The sequence below is a fragment of the Ovis canadensis genome, chromosome 9 (assembly GCF_042477335.2).
Source record: "Ovis canadensis isolate MfBH-ARS-UI-01 breed Bighorn chromosome 9, ARS-UI_OviCan_v2, whole genome shotgun sequence".
In the NCBI taxonomy this organism is placed as follows: domain Eukaryota; kingdom Metazoa; phylum Chordata; class Mammalia; order Artiodactyla; family Bovidae; genus Ovis; species Ovis canadensis.
Genome location: NC_091253.1, coordinates 70,336,891 through 70,358,138, shown reverse-complemented (window position 1 = coordinate 70,358,138; position 21,248 = coordinate 70,336,891). Strand labels below are relative to the sequence as shown.

General features: G+C 39.8%; 1 protein-coding gene across 1 annotated transcript in view; it reads left to right on the top strand.

Moving 5' to 3' along the window:
• Nucleotides 1-2,444: 2,444 nt before the first annotated feature.
• Nucleotides 2,445-21,248, top strand: part of SLC30A8 (solute carrier family 30 member 8) — a 41,122-nt gene continuing 22,318 nt past the window's right edge. The window contains 2 exon segments of the mRNA XM_069600358.1: nt 2,445-2,515; nt 12,579-12,778. Coding sequence (XP_069456459.1) covers nt 2,445-2,515; nt 12,579-12,778 — 271 coding nt within the window.

The window sequence follows — 21,248 nt, the reverse complement described above, 5'->3', positions numbered from 1 at the left end:
GGTGGGGAAGATCCCCTGGAGAAGGAAATGCAACCCACTCCAGTAATCTTGCCTGGAGAATTCCATAGGTAGAGGAGCCCTGCATGCTACAGTCCATGGGGTTGCAAAGAGTCAGACACAACTGAGTGACTAACAAACGCACACACACACACACACACACACACACATGCATATATATTTAATAAAATCATATGAAACTGCTGGGTCTACAAAAATGGCAATTTTATATACTTCAACTCATGAGCGATCATAGAATACAATTTTTTCTCACCTTTTTTTTTGCTTGGATCCCTGTTTCCTCTTTCCCCACTTCCACCTTACCCTGTCTATATCAGCTCTACTCTGTCCTTCTCACATATCCCTACGCTATCCTCTTCTCACTGGCAATTCACATTAATAACTGTGTATGAATATATCTCCATACTCATGGAATCATGAACTCAGATCTCCTGCACTGCAGGCAGATTCTTTACTGTCTGAACCACCAGGGAAGGCCCATGGAATCACAAACAGGTACAAATATATCTGCATCTGTATGCGTGCTAGCCACCAAACTCATCATGTGAAACCTCAAACTTCCAGATTGCTTTTTTCTCTGTTGAAGGCTATAGCTAAATACTCTAATTCCTGCATTTGAATAATACTTATCTCCTCTTCTTGGCACTTATCTTTAAGGGATTTCAGCCTGGTTTTAAGTAGTTGCTTCACTTATTTTGATACTCATTCACTTGAATTCTCTTTCTTTTATCATGTGCTAGAAACTACTCACAAATGATTCAAGCTGTAAAGTATGGCAACGGGTCACACGATCGATTAGTCACTCTTTCCTCGTTTCTTACTTCTGCATCCATTGAATAACCTATTATTTTGCAAAGTTAAGAATAAGGATGCAAGAGAAGGAAATACTTTAACACCAGACCCAGAATTTCTCCTGTGAAGAAAAATGGCCTCCCAGAGCCATTTCTCTGATTTCCATCTGTCAGAGCAAAGTTAATGATCAGGTAGGCAGTGGGGCCACACGAAGAGACCTTAGAATTCATGTTAGAGAAGAGAGTGTTTGAAAGCTCAAAAGAGACAAGACGTACAGCTTTACAGCAGATGTCATAGGAAACCTCAGCCACTCAGTGAAAGGTGACTTCTCCCCTCATTATAGTCTATAGTCATCGCCATTGAATTCCACTCTCCTTCCAGGAGATAATATTGATTTAACGGCGGGAGATCTCTGCTCAGTAACATGGGTAAATCCCCAGGGTGCTGGGCCACTGGGCTACTCCAGGGCTACACCACTCTGAGTTTTCTCACTAGGGAATTAGTCTTGACAGAGGGAGAAGGAGCTCAGGACTCAGAGGTGGAGGGTCTATGCCCTCTTCTCCACTCTGCCCTCGCCTGCCCCTGCGTGCACCTCCATAGTTCTTGGGTGGTGTTTGGCTCACACGTAAAGGTCTGCTAGGTGACCAGTCTGTTGTCCTTGGGCCATGGTCCTTTCTCTTATTTGGAAAGTTCTTTGTCATGAAATAAAAGGTCAATTCACAGGAATTTGGGGGTTGAAGTTCTCTTGAGATCAAGTGAGAAGACTCCATTTCTAAGATCTGTGATGGGTTTGCCTGGTAGGATCAGCTTGGGCCCATCTTTTATCTTCAGCCAAGGGCCCCCTGGCCAGGCAGAGCATAGATCATTCTAGTTCTTGAGTGACTGAGGGTTGTTATTTATTTAGAAGCTGAGACTGCCCTCCTCTTGCCTGTCAAAAGGGTTTCAAAGCTGCCGCACCAGGAACTGTTTCAGATTACAGATTTCAGTGACTAACCACCCGTGTCCTCGCTTCAGTAGTGAAATCCCCAAATGGTCCTAGAAGAGAAGAGAAGTAAATCGTGACAGCTGCTTAGAGGGCACCTCAGAACTAAATCCCAGGAGAAATGATTTTAAGTTCAGAGAGAGACCTCCCCACTCACCACTGAAGAAAAAGAAAATGGAAAGGAGGGTGGGGAATAGTACCATACAGAAGGTCACTGTCTGCAGCTCAGTCAGGTGTGCTCTGAAGACCAACCCCTACATCAGCAATTAGTAGTTGACCCTTGAGCTCCTCTACCTCCCAGAAAGCACAACAGAATCAGATATCATGGGAAGTACACACACACACACACACACACACACACTCACTCACTCACACACACTCCATATGTTCCTACCTGCAGGAAACAAGTTTCTCTGGGTGAGAGAATGAGGCCAGGTGATATTTCAAACAGAGTATAATTTTAGCAGATCTATCAAGAACATTGATGTGGGAGGCTTCTTACTGTAATCCCGGAAGTCTTTTCATTTTTCCTTTGGAAAGTGTGAGAATAACTGTAACGCTGCTTCTCTTCCAAAACTGGACAGTGGGTTAAAGATCAGCAGCCGCTGACACAAGAATAACAGCAACAGCCAAAGCTTTTATCCTGGCCACCATGGAGTTTCTTGAAAGAACTTACGTTGTGAATGACAAAGCCACCAAGATGTACGCCTTCACACTAGACAGGTAACAGACATCCGATTCTGTTTCACAATTTTCTGTGTCTTGAATATTCACAAAGTTCCTAGATCCTACTGCTTCAGACTTGGAGACTTCTGCTGTTGCAACCCAGGGGCATTTTGCGAAATTTTATCAACTGTTGATTGACTTGTATAATTTATATTCTGAAAAGGTCATACTCTGTATAGTTGATTTGATTCCTTACATATCCTGAGTGCATGAAGGATACATCTTATTAATATATTTTTATCTGTAGATTTTCTTTAAAAATTGATATATACAATCTAATGTGTTTACCTTTCTTTCCCTCAATTATTCCCACTTTTAAGATGGTAAATTTTAGTAAATTATATTTAGAAAGAGTTAAGGTTTTTTTTCCAACTATGTGTCAAATTGTGGTTACACTGATCTTAATTGCTGTTTCCTTAATTAAATAATATCATTATCAAATATTCACAACTAGAATAAATATAGCTGAGTTTAATGTTCTACCTAGCTCTAGTTCTTTTTATTATCTTCCACAGTGCCACGTGCAATGTATTCATTCATTTCCCCCTTATTTAGCAATTATTGGTTGAACACATCTGGATATATAATGAAACAAAAACATTCCTAGTCACAGATCTCTGTCTTCATGAAAGTTTGAGTCTATTATAGAATGTGTTTCAGAAATAGGTAATTACAAAATGGCATGTGTTTATTCTAGGAGCGTTCAGTAAGAATATCTCAAGGGAACCTAGGTCTTTGCTGGACTTTGGGAGCCAGAAAAAGCTTTTCAGCAGTGATAGACCGAGAATTGAAACAGAAAAAGGAGTTAGGGTAAAGCTAGGGAAACCCTACATAGGAAGTAGGGTTACAAAAGTTTGCCTGATTGAGGTAATTTCCTGGTAAAGATAGAGGCCAATAAGAATGAGATTTTGGTGCGTTTGGGGAATTCAATCCAAGAGAAACATACTCATAATACATAGATAAATGAATGAGAATCTGAAAAAAATTTATGTTAGGAGTGGAATTTAAGAGAATACATACCCATAATAGTATGTTTAATGTTTCTGTGCATTTCATGAAGCCAGATTAATATTCCAAAGAGTAGTGGCATTGTGTTTGATAGCATCAAATATTCGAGCAACTGCAAAGGGACTTTTCCTTAGGATATTTATAACTTTGCTTAAAAAATATACAACAAAGAATCTAGCACATTATCTCATATTGTAAGAATTATTTTTCTTGGAAAATAATATTAGATGTGATTTATTGAGATCATAAACAATAAAGCCTCATGTTAGGTCAGCAGAAATTTTAAACAACAAATTGTTAACACTATGGACACTATTAATAGAGCATCTCTACATGATGGAATTAATAGTATTTCCCTTCTCATTAAAATAGGCCATTTAGCTCTCTGTGATGCAAATAAAGCAACGGTTTATGGTTATAGGATCTCATTTACCTCATATATGGGTACAGTTTTCAGGATACAGTGATGATAAAAACTGTCAAGCTCATTTTTACTTTCTTTTCGAATAGAAACAATAGAACCTATAGGACTCCTTGTTTTCACTGCCAAGGAAACTTTTAGCTGAGGTAGTATCAGTCCTCTAAGGGAAAGACGTGTAGCTCTCTATTCTTATGGCCTGATTCTCCCAAGGTTAGAGCCTGGTGGGGGAACTAAGATTCCACAAGCCACGTGGGTGCTGCCAAAAACAAACAAACAAAAAACCCAAAGACACTTGAACCCACATAACATTATTTATCCTAATCCCTCATTTTGCCACATAGGAAAGGGAATTCCAAAGAGAATAAATACCATTCTTAAGGCTGGATGTCTGATTATAGCAGAGCTGGGATGTGGACTCACACCTTCTGTTTGTAAATTCTGTTCCCCTCCCCTCCCACTCTCCTGCAGACGCACTAAACACAAAGCAATAAAGTACTGATGTACTGATATTTGCTATAACATGAATAAACCTTGAAAGCATTATGCTAAATGAGAGAAGCCGGTCACAAAAACTACATAATGTATGATTCTCTTTATATAAAATATCCAGAATAGGCAATTTTATAAAGACAGAAAGTAGACTAGTGGTTTCTTGAGGTAGTACTGTGTGTGAGAAGATTGGGGATTTGCTGGGTATGGAATTTCTTTTGGGGGTGATGAAAATGTTCTAAATTAGATTGTGGTGATGGTTGTTTGAGTGTGTGTTAGTCGCTCAGTCCAGTCTGACTTTTGCAACCCCATGGATTGTAGACTTCTAGTGTTCTCTGTCCATGGAATTCTCCAGACAAGAATACTGGGGTGGGTGCCATTCCCTTCTCCAGGGGAACTTCCCAACCCAGGGATCGGATCAAACCCGGGTCTCCTGCATTGTAGGCAGATTTTTTCATCATCTGAACCACCAGGGAAGCTCTATTTGGCTATCAGATTAGTTGCTCAGTCATGTCCAGCTCTTTGTGACCCCATGGTCCGTAGCCTGCCAGGCTCCTCTGTCCATGGGGATTCTCGAGGCAAGAATACTGGAGTGAGTAGCCATTCCCTTCTCCAGGGGATCTTCCCAAGCCAGGGATCAAGACCAGGTCTCCTGCATTGCAGGTGGATTCTTTACTCTCTGAGCCACCAGGGAAGCCCAAGAATACTGAAGCAGGCAGCCTATCCTTTCTCCAGGGGATCTTCCCATCCCAGGAATCCAACTGGAGTCTCCTGCATTGCAGGCAGATTCTTTACTAACTGAGCCACCAGGGAAGCAGGCTGTTTGGATATAAATATATATATAAGGTTTCAGTGAGATGGGTGGAAAATTGTTTTGAGTGACTGTATTACTTATTTAAAACTAAACTTTGAAAACCAGTCACTCTCAATAGCTTGACGTGCTTAATTAAAATACACTTACATCTATAGTCTCTCAACTTTCCCATGTACCACTCTTTTTAACCTTTCCTCTCTCAGTCCTCTTTCCTCTCCCACTGCCCATGATACCACACAGCCTCTGTTACTGTCAGCTGGTTTGCCATGTCCCCCCTCTGCTAGGACATAAAGCTTCTAAGATCAGGAGCTTTGTTTGTATCAAGGACACGGCATCTTTAGCACCTTTGATGGGGCAGATGTATGGTAGACATGCAATACATTTGTTGAATGGATGAATACATGAAGTGGTGGAAATGCCATGGTGGGACCTAAGCTTTTATTTCCTCTCCCAACAGGACTAGTGATTTGAGGTTCTTGGGAAAAGTAATGTTAGAGTACAAAAACAAAGTGATTTTATGTGGTCAACGTATAAATGAGAAGTTAAAAAATTATCTTATTGGCCAAAAATGTTGAAAAATCTATTTGGCCAGCCCGATATTACCAGTTCCACTTCAAAGGTATAGAAACAGAAACGTTTAACCTCTAAGACCAAATGAAAATAAGACACAAATTAAAAAAAGAAAAAAGATTCTCCAAGGTCACAAAATAAAGCTCCACTCTTTAATTCCTTTTTAAAGGGATGAACTCAAAGTTCTAGGCTACTGATGTCAAATTTTCTAATATTTCATTATTTTTCTTCTCTGTTTCTACCTCCCCCCGCCCCCCGCCTGCCTTTTTTTTTCTCTTTGATACTACAGTAAATTTCTTTGCTCTACTCTATTGCTCCTGCTCTTCAAAGCCTCAGCCATATTTGAATGGGTAGGAATTCTGATGATTTACTCCTTGACAGATTCACATTTCATTTTTTAATATATTCTAGCATTTGCTTTCTAGAACCTATGTTTTTAAATTCTTAGAATTTGCATCACTTTCAGATTGAGGGCCTGTCCTACGTCTAGAGATAGATCACTTTGGTCTTATGAGACGATGAGGAATATATTTTAACTTCGGTTTTTAACTTCTTTTGGAATTGTAGACCCTTTGAGGAGTTCAGTGAAGATGGTGGGCTCCAGCCTTTCCCCATAAAACACACACACAATTGGATACAGTATGAACACCCTGCTTCCAATTTCAGTACCACTTTTGGATTTCTGGCTTAGTGCTTCAAGAAACAATCTCAGCTCCTGTTCTAGTCTAGGACAAGGTAGCCGTATTAAAAGTAAAAACTGGCCAGGTTTTGTGCACTTTTCCTCTGTGGCATTGCACATAGGCTGTGCCTCTGGTAGGGGTCCTGTCATGCTCTGCCTTCAAAAATGATCCAAGGTAAGTTCACTCACCACCTGGTTTTCTCTGCCTACAAGGTTATGAAAAACAGAAAATAAAGAGAAGTGAACCAGTGGTCATGCGAACAATGCCAGAACATTCGGTGACCCTGTCCCTCTCACACTGCCTTCTCAGCACAAAGGAAAGGGAAACCACCATGCTCTCCTGTTAGTTCTCGGCTCCTCTGAGTCAATGACCATTGGTGACTAACAGTACTATGCTACATGGCTGCTAATTATCAGCACGTATCACATTGCAAAGGTGAAAATCTATAGATATAGGAACCATATGTGTCTTTTGCCAAATGGTTCTTATTCCAATTAGATTACTTAGAATTCTTCAAAATCCTGAGTGTTATTAACATCACCAGCAAAAACATTCTGAAGCCAATTTGTCAACATACATGAAATTCCTTTAAAATGTAGATGTTCTTTAACCAAGTAATTCCCCTTTCAGGATTACATTTTGAGGAAATAATAATATATTGAGTAAAGATTAAATATAAGGATATGAATCACAGCGTAGCTTATACAAGCAAATAATTGGAAGAGTCAATTATTCAATTTTAGGAAATATTGTGACATATCTATACTAAATATAATGTCCTCTGTATTGAACTAATGATGTAGAATATTTAATAAATTGAGAAAATGTTAATAATATATACAGCTAAAAATCAGGTCCCAAAGCTGTATCTTTGGTGGCATCCCCAGCCCTCCACTGAGTTGCAGTCATGTGATCTGGGTAGAGTTTACCCCACTCTCAGCTCTAGGAGTCAGTGTGGTTGGGTTTAGCCAGTCTTCTGGCTGTAACAAGGTCTAAGCCAATTAGCCCATCCATATTCCTCTGGCTTTAACGGCTGGCCAAATCAGCATGCAACTCAGGACTGCTGTTTAGCAGTTGGGAGAATGAACACTCTTTCTCCCTATATAATAAAATACAAGTACACAGTCCTGATTACCTTGGGCAACTATTCCACTTTATGATAAAAATTAAGCCTGCGGTAAAAGAGTAGTAGAGAACTGCAGAGCAATGGCTCTGGAGCTTTGATAAATCAGACCTGCTGCCTCTAGATGTTTTCAGTTGCAAAACCAATAATTCCCAGGTACTGACCTACCTAGCATGAGCTTTGTTTTCTGTACTTGCAATGAAAAACATTCTAATTAATATGGACTCTAAGAAAAAACTGAATCACAACAAATTCTGAAAAATTCTTAAAGAGATGGGAATACCAGACTACTTTATTTGTCTCCTGAGAAACAGGAAGTTAGACTATTAACTATTTGACAGGAAGTTAAATAGTTAGAAGATGCTTCTAACTATTGCTATAGTTAGAACTAGACATGAAACAACTGACTAGTTCAAAATTGGGAAAGGAGTACATCAAGGCTGTATATTGTCATCCTGCTTATTTAACTTGTATGCAGAGTACATCATACGAAATGCCAGGCTGGATGAATCACAAGTTGAAATCAACACTTCTAGGTGAAATATCAACAACCTCAAGATATGCAGATATTATCACTCTAATGGCAGAAAGTGAAGAGGAACTAAAGAGCCTCTTAATAAAGGTAAAAGAAGAGAGTGAAAATGCTGGCTTGAAACTCAACAGTCAAAAAACTAAGATTATGGCATCCAGTCCCATCACTGCATGGAAAATAGAAGGGGAAAAAGTGGAAACAGTGACAGATTTATTTTCCTGGGCTCTAAAATCACTGTGGATGGTGACTATATCCATGAAATTAGAAGGCACTTGCTCTTTGGAAGAAGAGCTGTGAGGAATCTAGACATCATATTAAAAAGCAGAGACATCACTTTGCCAACAAAGGTCTGTATAGTCAAAGAAAGTGAAAGTGTGAGTCTCCCAGTTATGTCTGAATCTTCGAAACCCCACTGACTATAGCCTGCCAGGCTCCTCTTTCCATTGAGTCGTCCAGGCAAGAATACTGGAGTGGGCTGCCATTTCCTTCTCCAGAGGATCTTTCCAAACTAGGGATCGAACCTGGGTCTCCTGCATTGTAGGCAGATTCGTTACCATCTGAGCCACCAGGGAAGCCCTAGCGGGCTTAGTCAGTGCTATGGTTTTCCCAATAGTCATGTACGGATGTGAGAGTTGGACCATAAAGAGGCTGAGTGCTGAAGAATTGATGCTTTCAAATTGTGGTGCTGGAGAAGACTCTTCAGAGGTCCCTTGAGAGGCTGCAAGATCAAACCAGTCAATCTTAAAGGAAATCAACCCTGAATATTCATTGGAAAGACTGATACTGAAGCTGAAGCTCCAATACTTTGGTCACCTGATCTGAAGAGCTAACTCACTGGAAAAGACCCTGATGCTGGGAAAGACTGAAGGCAAAAGAAGAAGGCTGTGGGAGAGGATGAGATGGTTAGATAGTACCACCAACTCAATGGACATGAATTTGAGAAAACTCCAGGAGATGGTGGAGGACAGAGGAGCCTGGTGTGCTACAGTCCATGGGGTCACAAAGTGTTGGACACGACTTAGTGAGAGAACGACAGCAACAACTAGGTAAAAAAAGTGCATTTATGTATTACAAAGCTAAACAAAAACTATCAGTAATATTTGTCTCTTGGAAGTATGTTTATTAGTGATTTTCCCCTCTGTTTTGTACCTTTTTGTAATTCCAGTTTTTCTATAATGAATATGTAGAATGCTCAAACTACCACACAATTGCACTCATCTCACACGCTAGTAAAGTAATGCTCAAAATTCTCCAAGTCAGGCTTCAGCAATACGTGAACCATGAACTTCCAGATGTTCAAGCTGGTTTTAGAAAAGGCAGAGGAACCAAAGATCAAATTGCCAACATCTGCTGGATCATGGAAAAAGCAAGAGAGTTCCAGAAAAACATCTATTTTTGCTTTATTGACTATGCCAAAGCCTTTGACTCTGTGGATCACAAGAAACTGTGGAAAGTTCTGAAAGAGATGGGAATACCACACCACCTGACCTGCCTCTTGAGAAATCTATATGCAGGTCAGGAAGCAACAGTTAGAACTGGACATGGAACAACAGACTGGTTCCAAATAGGAAAAGGAGTACGTCAAGGCTGTATATTGTTATCCTGCTTATTTAACTTTTATGCAGAGTACATCATGAGAAATGCTGGGCTAGAAGAAGCACAAGCTGGAATCAAGATTGCTGGGGGAAATATCAATAACCTCAGATACACAGATGAAACCACCCTTATGGCAGAAAGTAAAGAGGAACTAAAAAGCCTCTTGAGGAAAGTGAAAGAGGAGAGTGAAAAAGTTGGCTTAAAGCTCAACATTCAGAAAACGAAGATCATGGCATCTGGTTCCATCACTTCATGGGAAATAGATGGGGAAACAGTGGAAACAGTGTCAGACTTTATTTTGGGGGCTCCAAAATCACTGCAGATTGTGATTGCAGCCATGAAATTAAAAGACACTTACTTCTTGGAAGAGAAGCTATGACCAACCTAGATAGCATATTCAAAAGCAGAGACATTACTTTGCCAACAAATGTCTGTCTAGTGAAGGCTATGGTTTTTCCAGTGGTCATGTATGGATGTGAGAGTTGGACTGTGAAGAAAGCTGAGTGCCGAAGAATTGATGCTTTTGAACTGTGGTGTTGGAGAAGACTCTTGAGAGTCCCTTGGACTGCAAGGAGATCCAACCAGTCCATTCTAATGGAGATCAGTCCTGGATGTTCTTTGGAAGGAATGATGCTAAAACTGAAACTCCAATACTTTGGCCACTTCATGCGAAGAGTTGACTCACTGGAAAAGACTCTGATGCTGGGAGAGATTGGAGGCAGGAGGAGAAGGGGACAACCAAGGATGAGAAGGCTGGATGGCATCACTGACTCTATGGACATGAGTTTGAGTGAACTCTGGGGGTTTGTGATAGACAGGGAGGCCTGGTGTGCTGCAGTTCATAGGGTCGCAAGAGTGGGACACGACTGAATGATTGAACCGAACTGAACTGAACTGAGAATTATAAATATCATTTAAGCCAAAACCATCAGATCTTTTTCTGGATGGTGATAAGACCAATGAAGTAACTCTTCAAGTGGAGGAAAATAATTTATTTCTATCTTTGTGCCTTTAAAAGCCATGAATGCAAGTTCTTCTAAGATTCTTATTAATATCTTCTAATAAGTTTAGTAAAACCATAAGCCTGAGTAGTTTGAGATCACTGTGGAGGTAAACTTTGGTTTTAAGCATGGGCAGGGTGAAAACAAGACTGAGCTTGGAGTCCCAGCTCTGCCATTTCCCAGCTATCTGACCTCAGGAAATTATTAAAGTCTCTGAATCTTAATTACTTCCATAAGAAACTGTGTTGTTTGTTGTTTAGCTGTTCAGTTGTATCTGATCTTTTGTGACCCCATAGACTGTAACCGACAGGCTTCTCTCTGTGGCACTGGATTAATGTTATCTACAATCCTTGCATCTGTGAAATTCTATATTTCTATAAATGGCTCCATAGTTCTATGAATTCTTTATACTTGAACAGAACAAAAATGCACTGCCTCTTTTGGGAAGTACAAGTAGGTTTAACTCTCATTGGGCTTCCCTAGTGGCTCAGTGGTAAAGAATCTGCTTGTCAAATGCAGGAGATGTGAGTTTGATACCTGGGTTGGGAAGATCCCCTGGAGAAGGAAATGGAAAACCACTCCAGTATTCTTGCCTGGGAAATCCCATGGAGAGAGGAACCTGGTGGGCTACAGTCCATGGGGTTGCAAAGGAGTCTGACATGACTTAGCTGCTAAAGAACAACAACAAACTCTCATTACAACTTTGATAGATGGGTAGAGATTTCTACAAAGCTGTGTTAAGGGTCCGTATGGACTCAGCAGGGAAAAGTGCTATAACCTATTAACAATGTGACTGTTGGGAAGAAAGACAGCGATGGCATGCCACAGTGAGTATTTCCATCACCAGGCTGGCTCATACACACATTACTCATTAATAATAATAATAATCTCATCACTGCCCCTTTCTAAATTTATAGCAGTACCCAGAATCTTTTCAGTGAAGTAGCTGGGAAGGAAATGAATCAAAATGTATTTGCTTCCTTTCTCCTTTTTTCTGATCTCTTTTAAAAAATGAATTTATCTTCGGCTGCACTGGGTCTTCCTTGCTGCGTGCAAGCTTTCTCTAGTTGCAGCGACCGGGGGCTACCCTTTGTTGCAGGTGTGTAGGCTTTTCTAATTTTTCTTCATTGTGTGACTTCTATTGTTGCAGTGGGTTCTCTTGTTGCAGAGCATGGGCTTTAGGGTGCTTGGGCTCAGTAGTTGTGGCTCGCAAGCTTAGATGCCCCACTGCATGTGGAATTTTTCTGGACCAGGGATTAAATCTGTGTGCCCTGCATTGTTAGGCAGATGCTCAGCCACTGGACCACCAGGGAAGTCCCTCCTTTGCTATCTTTTAATTAGAGCTGTGCGTGTGTGTGTGTGCTTAGTCGCTTCAGTTGTGCCTGCCTCTTTGTGACCCTATGGACTGTAGCCCACCAGGCTCCACTGTCCATAGGATTCTCCAGGCAAGAATACTGGAGTGGGTTGCCATGCCCTCCTCCAGGGGATCTTCCTGAGCCAGGGATCGAACTTGGTCTGCCTGCGTCTCCTACATTGCAAACAGATTCTTTTACCCACTGAGTCACCTGGGAAGCCCTAATCAGGGGCAGTATAAGCTAAATATGAGTTTGCTTATATAAAAACAAAATTTTCTTGAAACGGAATTCAGAAGAGAATCTCTAGCTTGTTCTTTACACTGGATGTTTCATCTGGAAGGAGCTGTGAATTCTAAGTTCCGAGCTAGTCAGCAAATGTCCTCATAGCTGTTCTGAGAATGGGTAGGGCTGTCAGTGAGAAGTCTGTTTGCAACCATGTTCACTTCTTGCTTCTGTCAAACTCCTCCACAGCGTGGAACTCCAGCAGAAACCCTTGAATAAAGATCAGTGTCCTGGAGAAAAGCCAGAGGAGCTGGAGTCAGGAGTCATCCATCACTGCCACCATAACTGCAAGGCCACAGAGGACAGTGCGCAGGAGCAAATCTGTGCCAAGTGGAAGCTCTGCGCTGCTTCAGGGATATGCTTAGTTTTCATGATTGCAGAGGTCGTAGGTGAGTATTTCTCAAAACGTCCCAGATTAAACAAGCAAACAAACGAAACCCCTGCGTCATTACAGGAGGGTTGTCTAAAGTGCTTCTTTTAAAAAGAGACTGCATATTTTCTGTACACTTAAAGTAACAATATGCTCATTGTAGATAAGTTGGAAAATAGAAGGAAGAAAAATAATATTCGTCAAAATCCCACAATTGAATGATAATCTCCAATAACATTATGGGGTATTTTTGTACAGTATATTTTCTATTCATAGCTCACAACTTTTAAAAATATAACTGAGAGCATGCTGAATGCTTTTTTGCCATGCCATCAAATACTCTTCAAAAAACATTTCTATGCCTGAACAATATTCTATAATATGCTCTTGTGATTTTCATAACCATCTCTCGATTGTTAGAAATTTAGAGAGTTTTTTTTTCCTGCTTATGGACAATGATGCAGTGAAAAATCTTGAATAAAACTCTGCCTGCTTTTCTGGTTTATCCCTTCAAAGAGATTCCTGAAAGTGGAAATTGTTGGTTGAAGAATATGAATATTTTTATTACTTCTTTGTGCACATTGTCAAACTGCTATCTAGAAAGCTTGAAACAATTCCTGGGTCTGCCACCTTTGCAGAATGACTCTCTCCAAATCATTACTAGAATTTATTTCAATGTTTCAAAAATCTTTGCTAATGTATAGATGAATATGCTTTATTTTAATATGCATTCCTTGAATTGTAACCTGGCTTCCCTGGTGCCTCAGAGGTTAAAGCGTCTGCCTCTAATGTAGGAGGCCTGGGTTCGATCCCTGGGTCAGGAAGATCCCCTGGAGAAGGAAATGGCAACCCACTCCAGTATTCTTGCCTGGAGAATCCCATGGATGGAGGAGTCTGGTGGGCTACAGTCCACGGGGTTGCAAAGAGTCGGACACGACTGAGCGACTTAACTTTCAACTAACTTAACTTTCAACTTTCTTTCCTTTAATTGTTACTGTTAATATTATTTGCATGTTTATTAGTGATCTCTATTTCCCTAAGCTAATGTATTAGTGATGTGTATTTGGTCAGATAATTTGTAATTCTCTATATTGATCTCTGGGAGCTCTTTATATATTAGGATATTAAACTTCTATTACATTTGTTATAAGCACTATTCTAATTTGTCATTTACTTTTTTAAAAATTTTGGTATAATTTTTGGTTTGACTTAGAGAAGTTTCAAATTTTATATAGGTAATTCTATCAAACATTTCATTTTGAACTGATTTATTTTATTATAGTAGTCTTCCACTATTTTAGTGTTTAGACGGAGGAGCCTGGTAGGCTGCAGTCCATGGGGTTGCTAGGAGTCGGACACGACTGAGCAACTTCACTTTCACTTTTCACTTTAATGCCTTGGAGAAGGAAATGGCACCCCACTCCAGTGTTCTTGCCTGGAGAATCCCAGGGACGGCGGAGCCTGGTGGGCTGCTGTCTATGGGGTCGCACAGAGTCAGACATGACTGAAGTGACTTAGCAGCAGCAGCAGCAAGCCTTTCCTATCTACTGAGAAAATAAATATCACTGTGTTGTTCAATTATTCACATTTAATTTTAAATCAATATGAAATTATATATGCTCTCAGGATTGAAAATTCCCTTTCTAACGAGCAAAGATTTCAGCATCATTTATGGAATAGTTCATTATTTCCTCCATTGATTTTTCTCCATATTATTATTTTCTTTTTAAAAAATTTATTGTTAATTGGAGGATAATTGCTGTACAATGTGTTGGTTTCTGCTGTACAACAACGTGAAGCAGCCATAAGTAGACATATATCACCTCCCTCTTGAACTTAATAGAGTTAGGTTCTGAGGTGTTTTATTGACCTGTGTTGCTGATCTGTTGGCAGTTAACATATTAATGTAGATTTACATGTTGTAATATCTGTTGTTCTTCCCTCATTATCCTTTAATAGAAAAAAATATATAAAGCTCTTCATTCCTGTTTATTATTCTAATTGAACATGAAAATAATTTTGTTCAGCTTCCTTCAAAATTTAATCATGATTTCATTGTATATGAATTAATTTGGGAACACAAATCTTAAAATACTCAGTTTTTCCTTCTGGGAATATGGTATGTTCCCCCATTTACCCCAATACTCTACATCTCTCTTCAAGGTTCTGTGGTTTTAGTTTGCTTGTTTAAAGACATGGACAATCTATTTCTAGCTAGGTTTATAGTAGTTTTGTGTGTTTGGTTTATTCTTTCCAGAGGTGAGTGGGGTCTCCCTTTTCTCACATCCTGCTTTGTAGATCGTTACTTATTGTATTTTGGAAAGTTTTCATTTTGCATATTCACTTTGAATTCAATAATGTATTTGAACTATTGCCATTCTAAATGTATCTCAGTTAATTTTCCTTGTTCCTGTCATCCCTCCTCCCCATCCCAAGAGATAACCCTTTTTCGTGCAAAAATGTTTATTTCTCCTTGCTTTCAATAGTTATTTCTCTTCTGTATGTTTCATATTTTTATCATGTTAAATAATATGTTAAATCTACTCATATGTTCAACTATTTAACTGTTAAGTGAAATATTTCCTGAGGGGTTAAGTATTTTTATTATGTTAACAAAGTATTCTTGTCCTCCTAGTTTTTAAATGGTAACAAATAATCAAGGATGAGTATTGCCTTTTATCAAAAACCTTTTAAGTTCTTTCTGTTTTAAAACATTTGGCCTATTGTCAATGTGCATTGTATTAAGAGATCACCATGCATTTCTGACATTATGATGAAAACAGCTAATATTTATTTATGCTTACTATGTGCTGGGAGCTGCGATGAGTGCTTTCCATGAATTACATTACTTAACCTTAATGACATTCCTGAGAGATAGGTCCTATTATAAATTGCAGTTTATAGACCATAAATCTGAAGCACAAAGAGTAAAATATTGACTTTTGTAACACCTATCAGTGGCAGGCAGTTTGAATTCCAGAGCTTATGTTCTTAGGCTCCCATATGGTGCCTCTGAACTTGACTTGGTGGACCATCCTTTCAATGCATTGCTCAGTCTGAGTCACTGATATTTTAGTTAGGATTTTTATACCTTTTTTCATCATTGAAATTTAACTATAGCTTTCTGTTTGGAACTACTTTTCTAGGTTTTTGAATCTGAATTATGCATATTGAAATGAAAAATTTAGTTTCAATAATTTCCTTTTTATATAAAAAAGCTAAAAGTTGAAATAGCATTGAAATTATTCTTTCTTTTTTAAGAACTCCCTAATAAATTTTCTAACTTCAGAGACATTCTTGGATATAATCTTTTGATATATTTTATCTTCTTTCTCATTCATGGACATATTAAAAATTTCTACTTCTTGAGTAAATTTTGGTTATTTATAAATCTCTAAATTGATTCATCTCAGAAATTGTAATATTTATTATCATACAATGGAACATGATAGTCTCATATTGGTATTCTCTTTAATCCAGTTCCTTTCTCATTTTAATACTGTCTGTATATTTTTACTTCTTTTCCTTAATTTTAACTTCAGTTCAGTTCAGTCGCTCAGTCGTGTCCGACTCTTTGCGACCCCATGAATCACAGCATGCCAGGCCTCCCTGTCCATCACCACTCCTGGAGTTCACTCAAACTCACGTCCATTGAGTCGGTGATGCCATCCAGCCATCTCATCCTGTGTCATCCCCTTCTCCTCTTGCCCCCAATCCCTCCCAGCATCAGAGTCTTTTCCAATGAGTCAGCTCTTAGCATGAGGTGGCCAAAGTACTGGAGCTTCAGCTTTAGTATCATTCCTTCCAAAGAAATCCCAGGGCTGATCTCCTTTAGAATGGACTAGTTGGATTTCCTTGCAGTCCAAGGGACTCTCAGTCTTCTCCAACACCACAGTTCAAAAGCATCAATTCTTCAGCGCTCAGCTTTCTTCACAGTCCAACTCTCACAGCCATACATGACCACAGGAAAAACCATAGCCTTGACTAGACGGACCTTTGTTGGCAAAGTAATGTCTCTGCTTTTGAATATGCTATCTAGGTTGGACATAACTTTCCTTCCAAGGAGTAAGCGTCTTTTAATTTTATGGCTGCAATCACCATCTGCAGTGATTTTGGAACCCCCAAAATAAAGTCTGACACTGTTTCCACTGTTTCCCCATCTATTTCCCATGAAGTGATGGGACCAGATGCCATGACCTTCATTTTCTGAATGTTGAGCTTTAAGCCAACTTTTTCACTCTCCTCTTTCACTTTCATCAAGACACTTTTTAGTTTTCTTCACTTTCTGCCGTAAGGGTGGTGTCATCTGCATATCTGATTATTGATATTTCTCCCGGCAATCTTGATTCCAGCTTGTGCTTCTTCCAGCCCAGTGTTTCTCATGATGTACTCTGCACAAAAGTTAAATAAGCAGGGTGACAATATACAGCCTTGACATACTCCTTTTCCTATTTGGAACCAGTCTGTTGTTCCATGTCCAGTTCTAACTGTTGCTTCCTGACCTGCATATAGTAAGTGTCTATTTATTTTATTGGTAAATATTTTTATTGAATATATTATTTTAATTTTCCTTCTGGTTTCTAATTCACAATCCTTGGCTTTAAAAATATTTTTACTTCCTCTATGTTTCTTTTGTCAGAGCTTTAATCTTATTGCATCTTTTAATATCTTAAGTTATATTCTTATTTAATATATTTGTATCCTTTTTTACTAATAAGAAAGCTATGTATAGTTAACAATCTAAAGGTTTGGGTATGCTATGTTACTTATAATATTTTTACCAAAATAATTTAAAATAACATTATAAACCACCTATATAGTTTTTGCCATAAGCTACTAGCACTCTTGGGGCTTCTCTGGTGGGTTAGATGGTAAAGAATCCGCCTGCAATGTGAGAGACCTGGGATTGATCCCTGGATTTGATCCCTGGGTTGACAAGATCCCCTGGAGAAGCAAATGGCTACCCACTCCAGAATTCTTGCCTGGAGAATTCCAGGGACAGAAGAGCCTGCAGGCTACAGTCCGGGTAGTCACAAGGAATTAGACATGACTGAGCAACTGACAGTTTCATTTTTCATACCCCTCTTACCACTATTACTTGTTACATTCTCTTACTGATATTTTGGCTTCATTTTCTCTTTATTACCCTAAATGGGTGCTAAATTAATAATAATCTAAGACTAAAGGAGATTTTGCTAAGCTATTTTTTTTTGTACTACAATAGCAAGCAATCAGAATTAATTTGTTTCTTCAAGCTATTGAGTCTTCTGACCTGTACACACAGATGTTCATAGCTTTTGAAAACTAGAAAACTTGAGGAGAGCTTGTTGTTGTTGTTCAGTCACCCAGTTGTGTCTAACTCTTTGCGACTCCATGGACTGCAGCATGCCATCCCCCGAAGTTTGCCCAAGTTTATGTCCATTGCATTGGTGATGCCATCTAGCCATCTCATCCTCTGATGCCCTCTTCTCCTTCTGCCCTCAATCTTTCCCAGCATCAGGGAAGAGAGCCTAGGCCCTTAATCAAATTCAAGATGAATCCAGAGTTGGTAAATAACCTTCTAGTCAAATTAAAAAAATTAATACCATATAATTTCTAGAGCCAGGGTAAGTCTTTTGAATGAATGATTTAATAACTTGATAGAGCTGCCAAGAAGTTACTTTTAAGAGCTCCAGTCAGGAAAGCTCCCTCTGGAAATCCACTGATATCTATACTAGAGAGGCATTCTTTTTTTTTTATTAAGGAAATTCATGAGATTGTACATAATTTTCAGTTGCTTGTATAAGAGATCAACAAAATGGAAAATCTAAAAAGCAGAATCCATTTGAAACATGATATGAAAAAGTGATATTCTGGAAATTCATAGCCTTACAGATAAAGTACTGGTCCCACCCCACCCCATACCATCTGAGCAACCAGGGAAGCCTGGCGTACCACAGTCCATGGGGTAGCAAACAGTTGGACATGACTTGGCGACTGAACACACACACACACCAGCCCCATGTGAACACACCTCGCAGGATGCATAAACTGGCTTGTTTTCTCCACTAATTTCTTCTATTGCTTTGCCCTGAAATCATGTGGATGTTGAGAACAGACACATAATCTCCCTGGGTGATGTCTAATTAATATTCTGGAATGAGATGGTCTCTCATTCACAAAACTCAGTTTCCTCTTTGTACCTATCCATGCCCTGTCACTTTGTATCTAAAATGACATATTTTTAGAGGGCAAATGAGAAGCTACTCACTTTGAGAAAGCAATTCAATCTCCTTTCCTTCTCACTTCTAATAATTAGTCTATGAGTTCAAATCTGGCTTTAGAGTCAGAAGAAAGTGATGTTGTCAGTAAAGGAATTCAATGGCTACTGACAGAAAATCATTTGGAATTTGAAGTGTATTGATATTGAGCTAATTTTCCTAAAACATTGCTTTCTTCGTGTTAATTCTGTCTTCAAAATTCTCCAGTGGCTCACCTTTGCCATTTCCCCATCAGAGCAAGCACAGGAAATTTTCCTGAGCACAGAGATAAACTGACAGGTATCCTTGCAGCAGAAAGAGGCTGACTCAGGGGCTTTCTCTGTGTTAAGCTCTACTTGGCCGCCCCAAGTGAAAAGAGATCAACACATTGGAAAACTCTGGCATCCTGGACAAAGTGAAAAATTCTACTTTGCTTTCAAGTTATTCCACCATCTAGCTGCCAAACTATCAATCTTCTACTTTTACTACTTCCCTATATGACGTTTCTTCTGTTTCATCTATTTATTCATTCTATGCAAAATAATCACTGCACTTTAACATCTCTGTAACCTTTGCTTATGCCTTTTGATTTATATGGAAAAGCCCCCTCATTCTCTCTACTCGTCAAAACCCTGACCATCATTCAAGACCCCAACTCACAGCTCACCGCCTTTCTAAAACCATTTTTGACCAAGTCAGAGAAAGCAAGTAGTGTTATCAGATGACTTTTGGGAATCTGGAAGGTCCTCCTGCAGGATGTGGGTCTGACAAAGGCCTTGAAGGATGAGTAGGAATCAAAAGGTGGCAAAGAGGGAGATGAGAAGGGCCTTTCACATTCAGGGGCTTGCATGTGGCCCAGGAGATCATAAATATCAGCTTTACCTGGAAAGATCTTGAGTGGGTAGGTCAGCATCAGGACAAGCAAGTCAAGTGATTCTGATGTGTAGATATATTTGGGTGCCCCTGTTTGCAGCGGACTGGCATTACCTGTCCAATAAGGTTTTCTCATACTTATTGTCCTGGTGGCAGCTCTGGTCCTTCTGGCCCCAGCACTTCAAGTTCACAGGCACAGTGGGATGTGAGATGCCAAGCTGGATAAATCGGGGTCTCTGGGTCTTTATACAAGGAGATTTGGGGAAAAGCTCTTTCGTTCTCCTTTAAAATACTATGCTGAAATGATATAAACTCAGAGACCCACTTTTTTTTTTTTTTTTTTTGCTGAAGGGGAGAAAGTTTGCCTTCAGCAGAAAAATAAAAAGCAATAATCGGAGCCAGAGCAGAGCCCCAACAAGATTTTTTGAACCTTACGATTAGGCTGTACCTGATCCAATCCCACCCAGATTTATTCTGTTATTTGAGCCAATAAATGATCACTTTGCTGTTTAAAGTAGTTTGCGTTGGGTGTTTATGACTTAACAACTGAGAGAACCGGAGGCAGTAGTACGGGGTACAACATGATTAGTGGAGAATGAAACTAGAATGGTGGTTGAGGGTTCCAGAAGGCTGAGCAGCCTGGCTGAGGAATCTGGATTTATTCTGTAGGCCTTGGGGAGTAACTGACATTTAAAACAGGAGAGAACAAGGTCATAGAGCTGTGTTTAGAGAAAGAACTGGCCACAGGGTACAGAGCAGAGAGGAAGAAGGAATTAAAGGAGGCCGCAAGCATCAGTGTGTCCACTGTGAATGGGCCTCTGAACCTACTGAATTGGAATGCTTTCTGATTGCTGGTGAAAGGTCCTAATTGTAGAAAGGCCATTAAGCAGAGTTATACTGCATATGTAAATATGCATCAGTATTTAAGAAGACAGACATACAGACATAGAGAACCCACAGAAGTAAGCTCAGTTCAGTTCAGTTCAGTTCAGTCGCTCAGTCGTGTCCGCCTCTGCGACCCCATGAATCGCAGCACGCCAGGCCTCCCTGTCCATCACCAACTCCCAGAGTTCACTCAAACTCACGTCCATTGAGTCGTGATGCCAGCCAGCCATCTCATCCTCTGTCGTCCCCTTCTTCTCCTGCCCCCAGTCCCTCCCAGCATCAGAGTCTTTTCCAATGAGTCAACTCTTTGCATGGGGTGGTCAAAAGCATGAGGTGGCCAAAGTAAGCTCAAGTATGGCCATTTCTGGAAGAAAATGAGAGTGGCCAGGGAAAGACATCCTGAGGTAGGACTGGTAAGAGTTAAGCAAGGATGGAGGAAGCACTAGCTTGCTGGACAGGAATACAGAGCTGGCATCAGGTTGGGGAAGATGC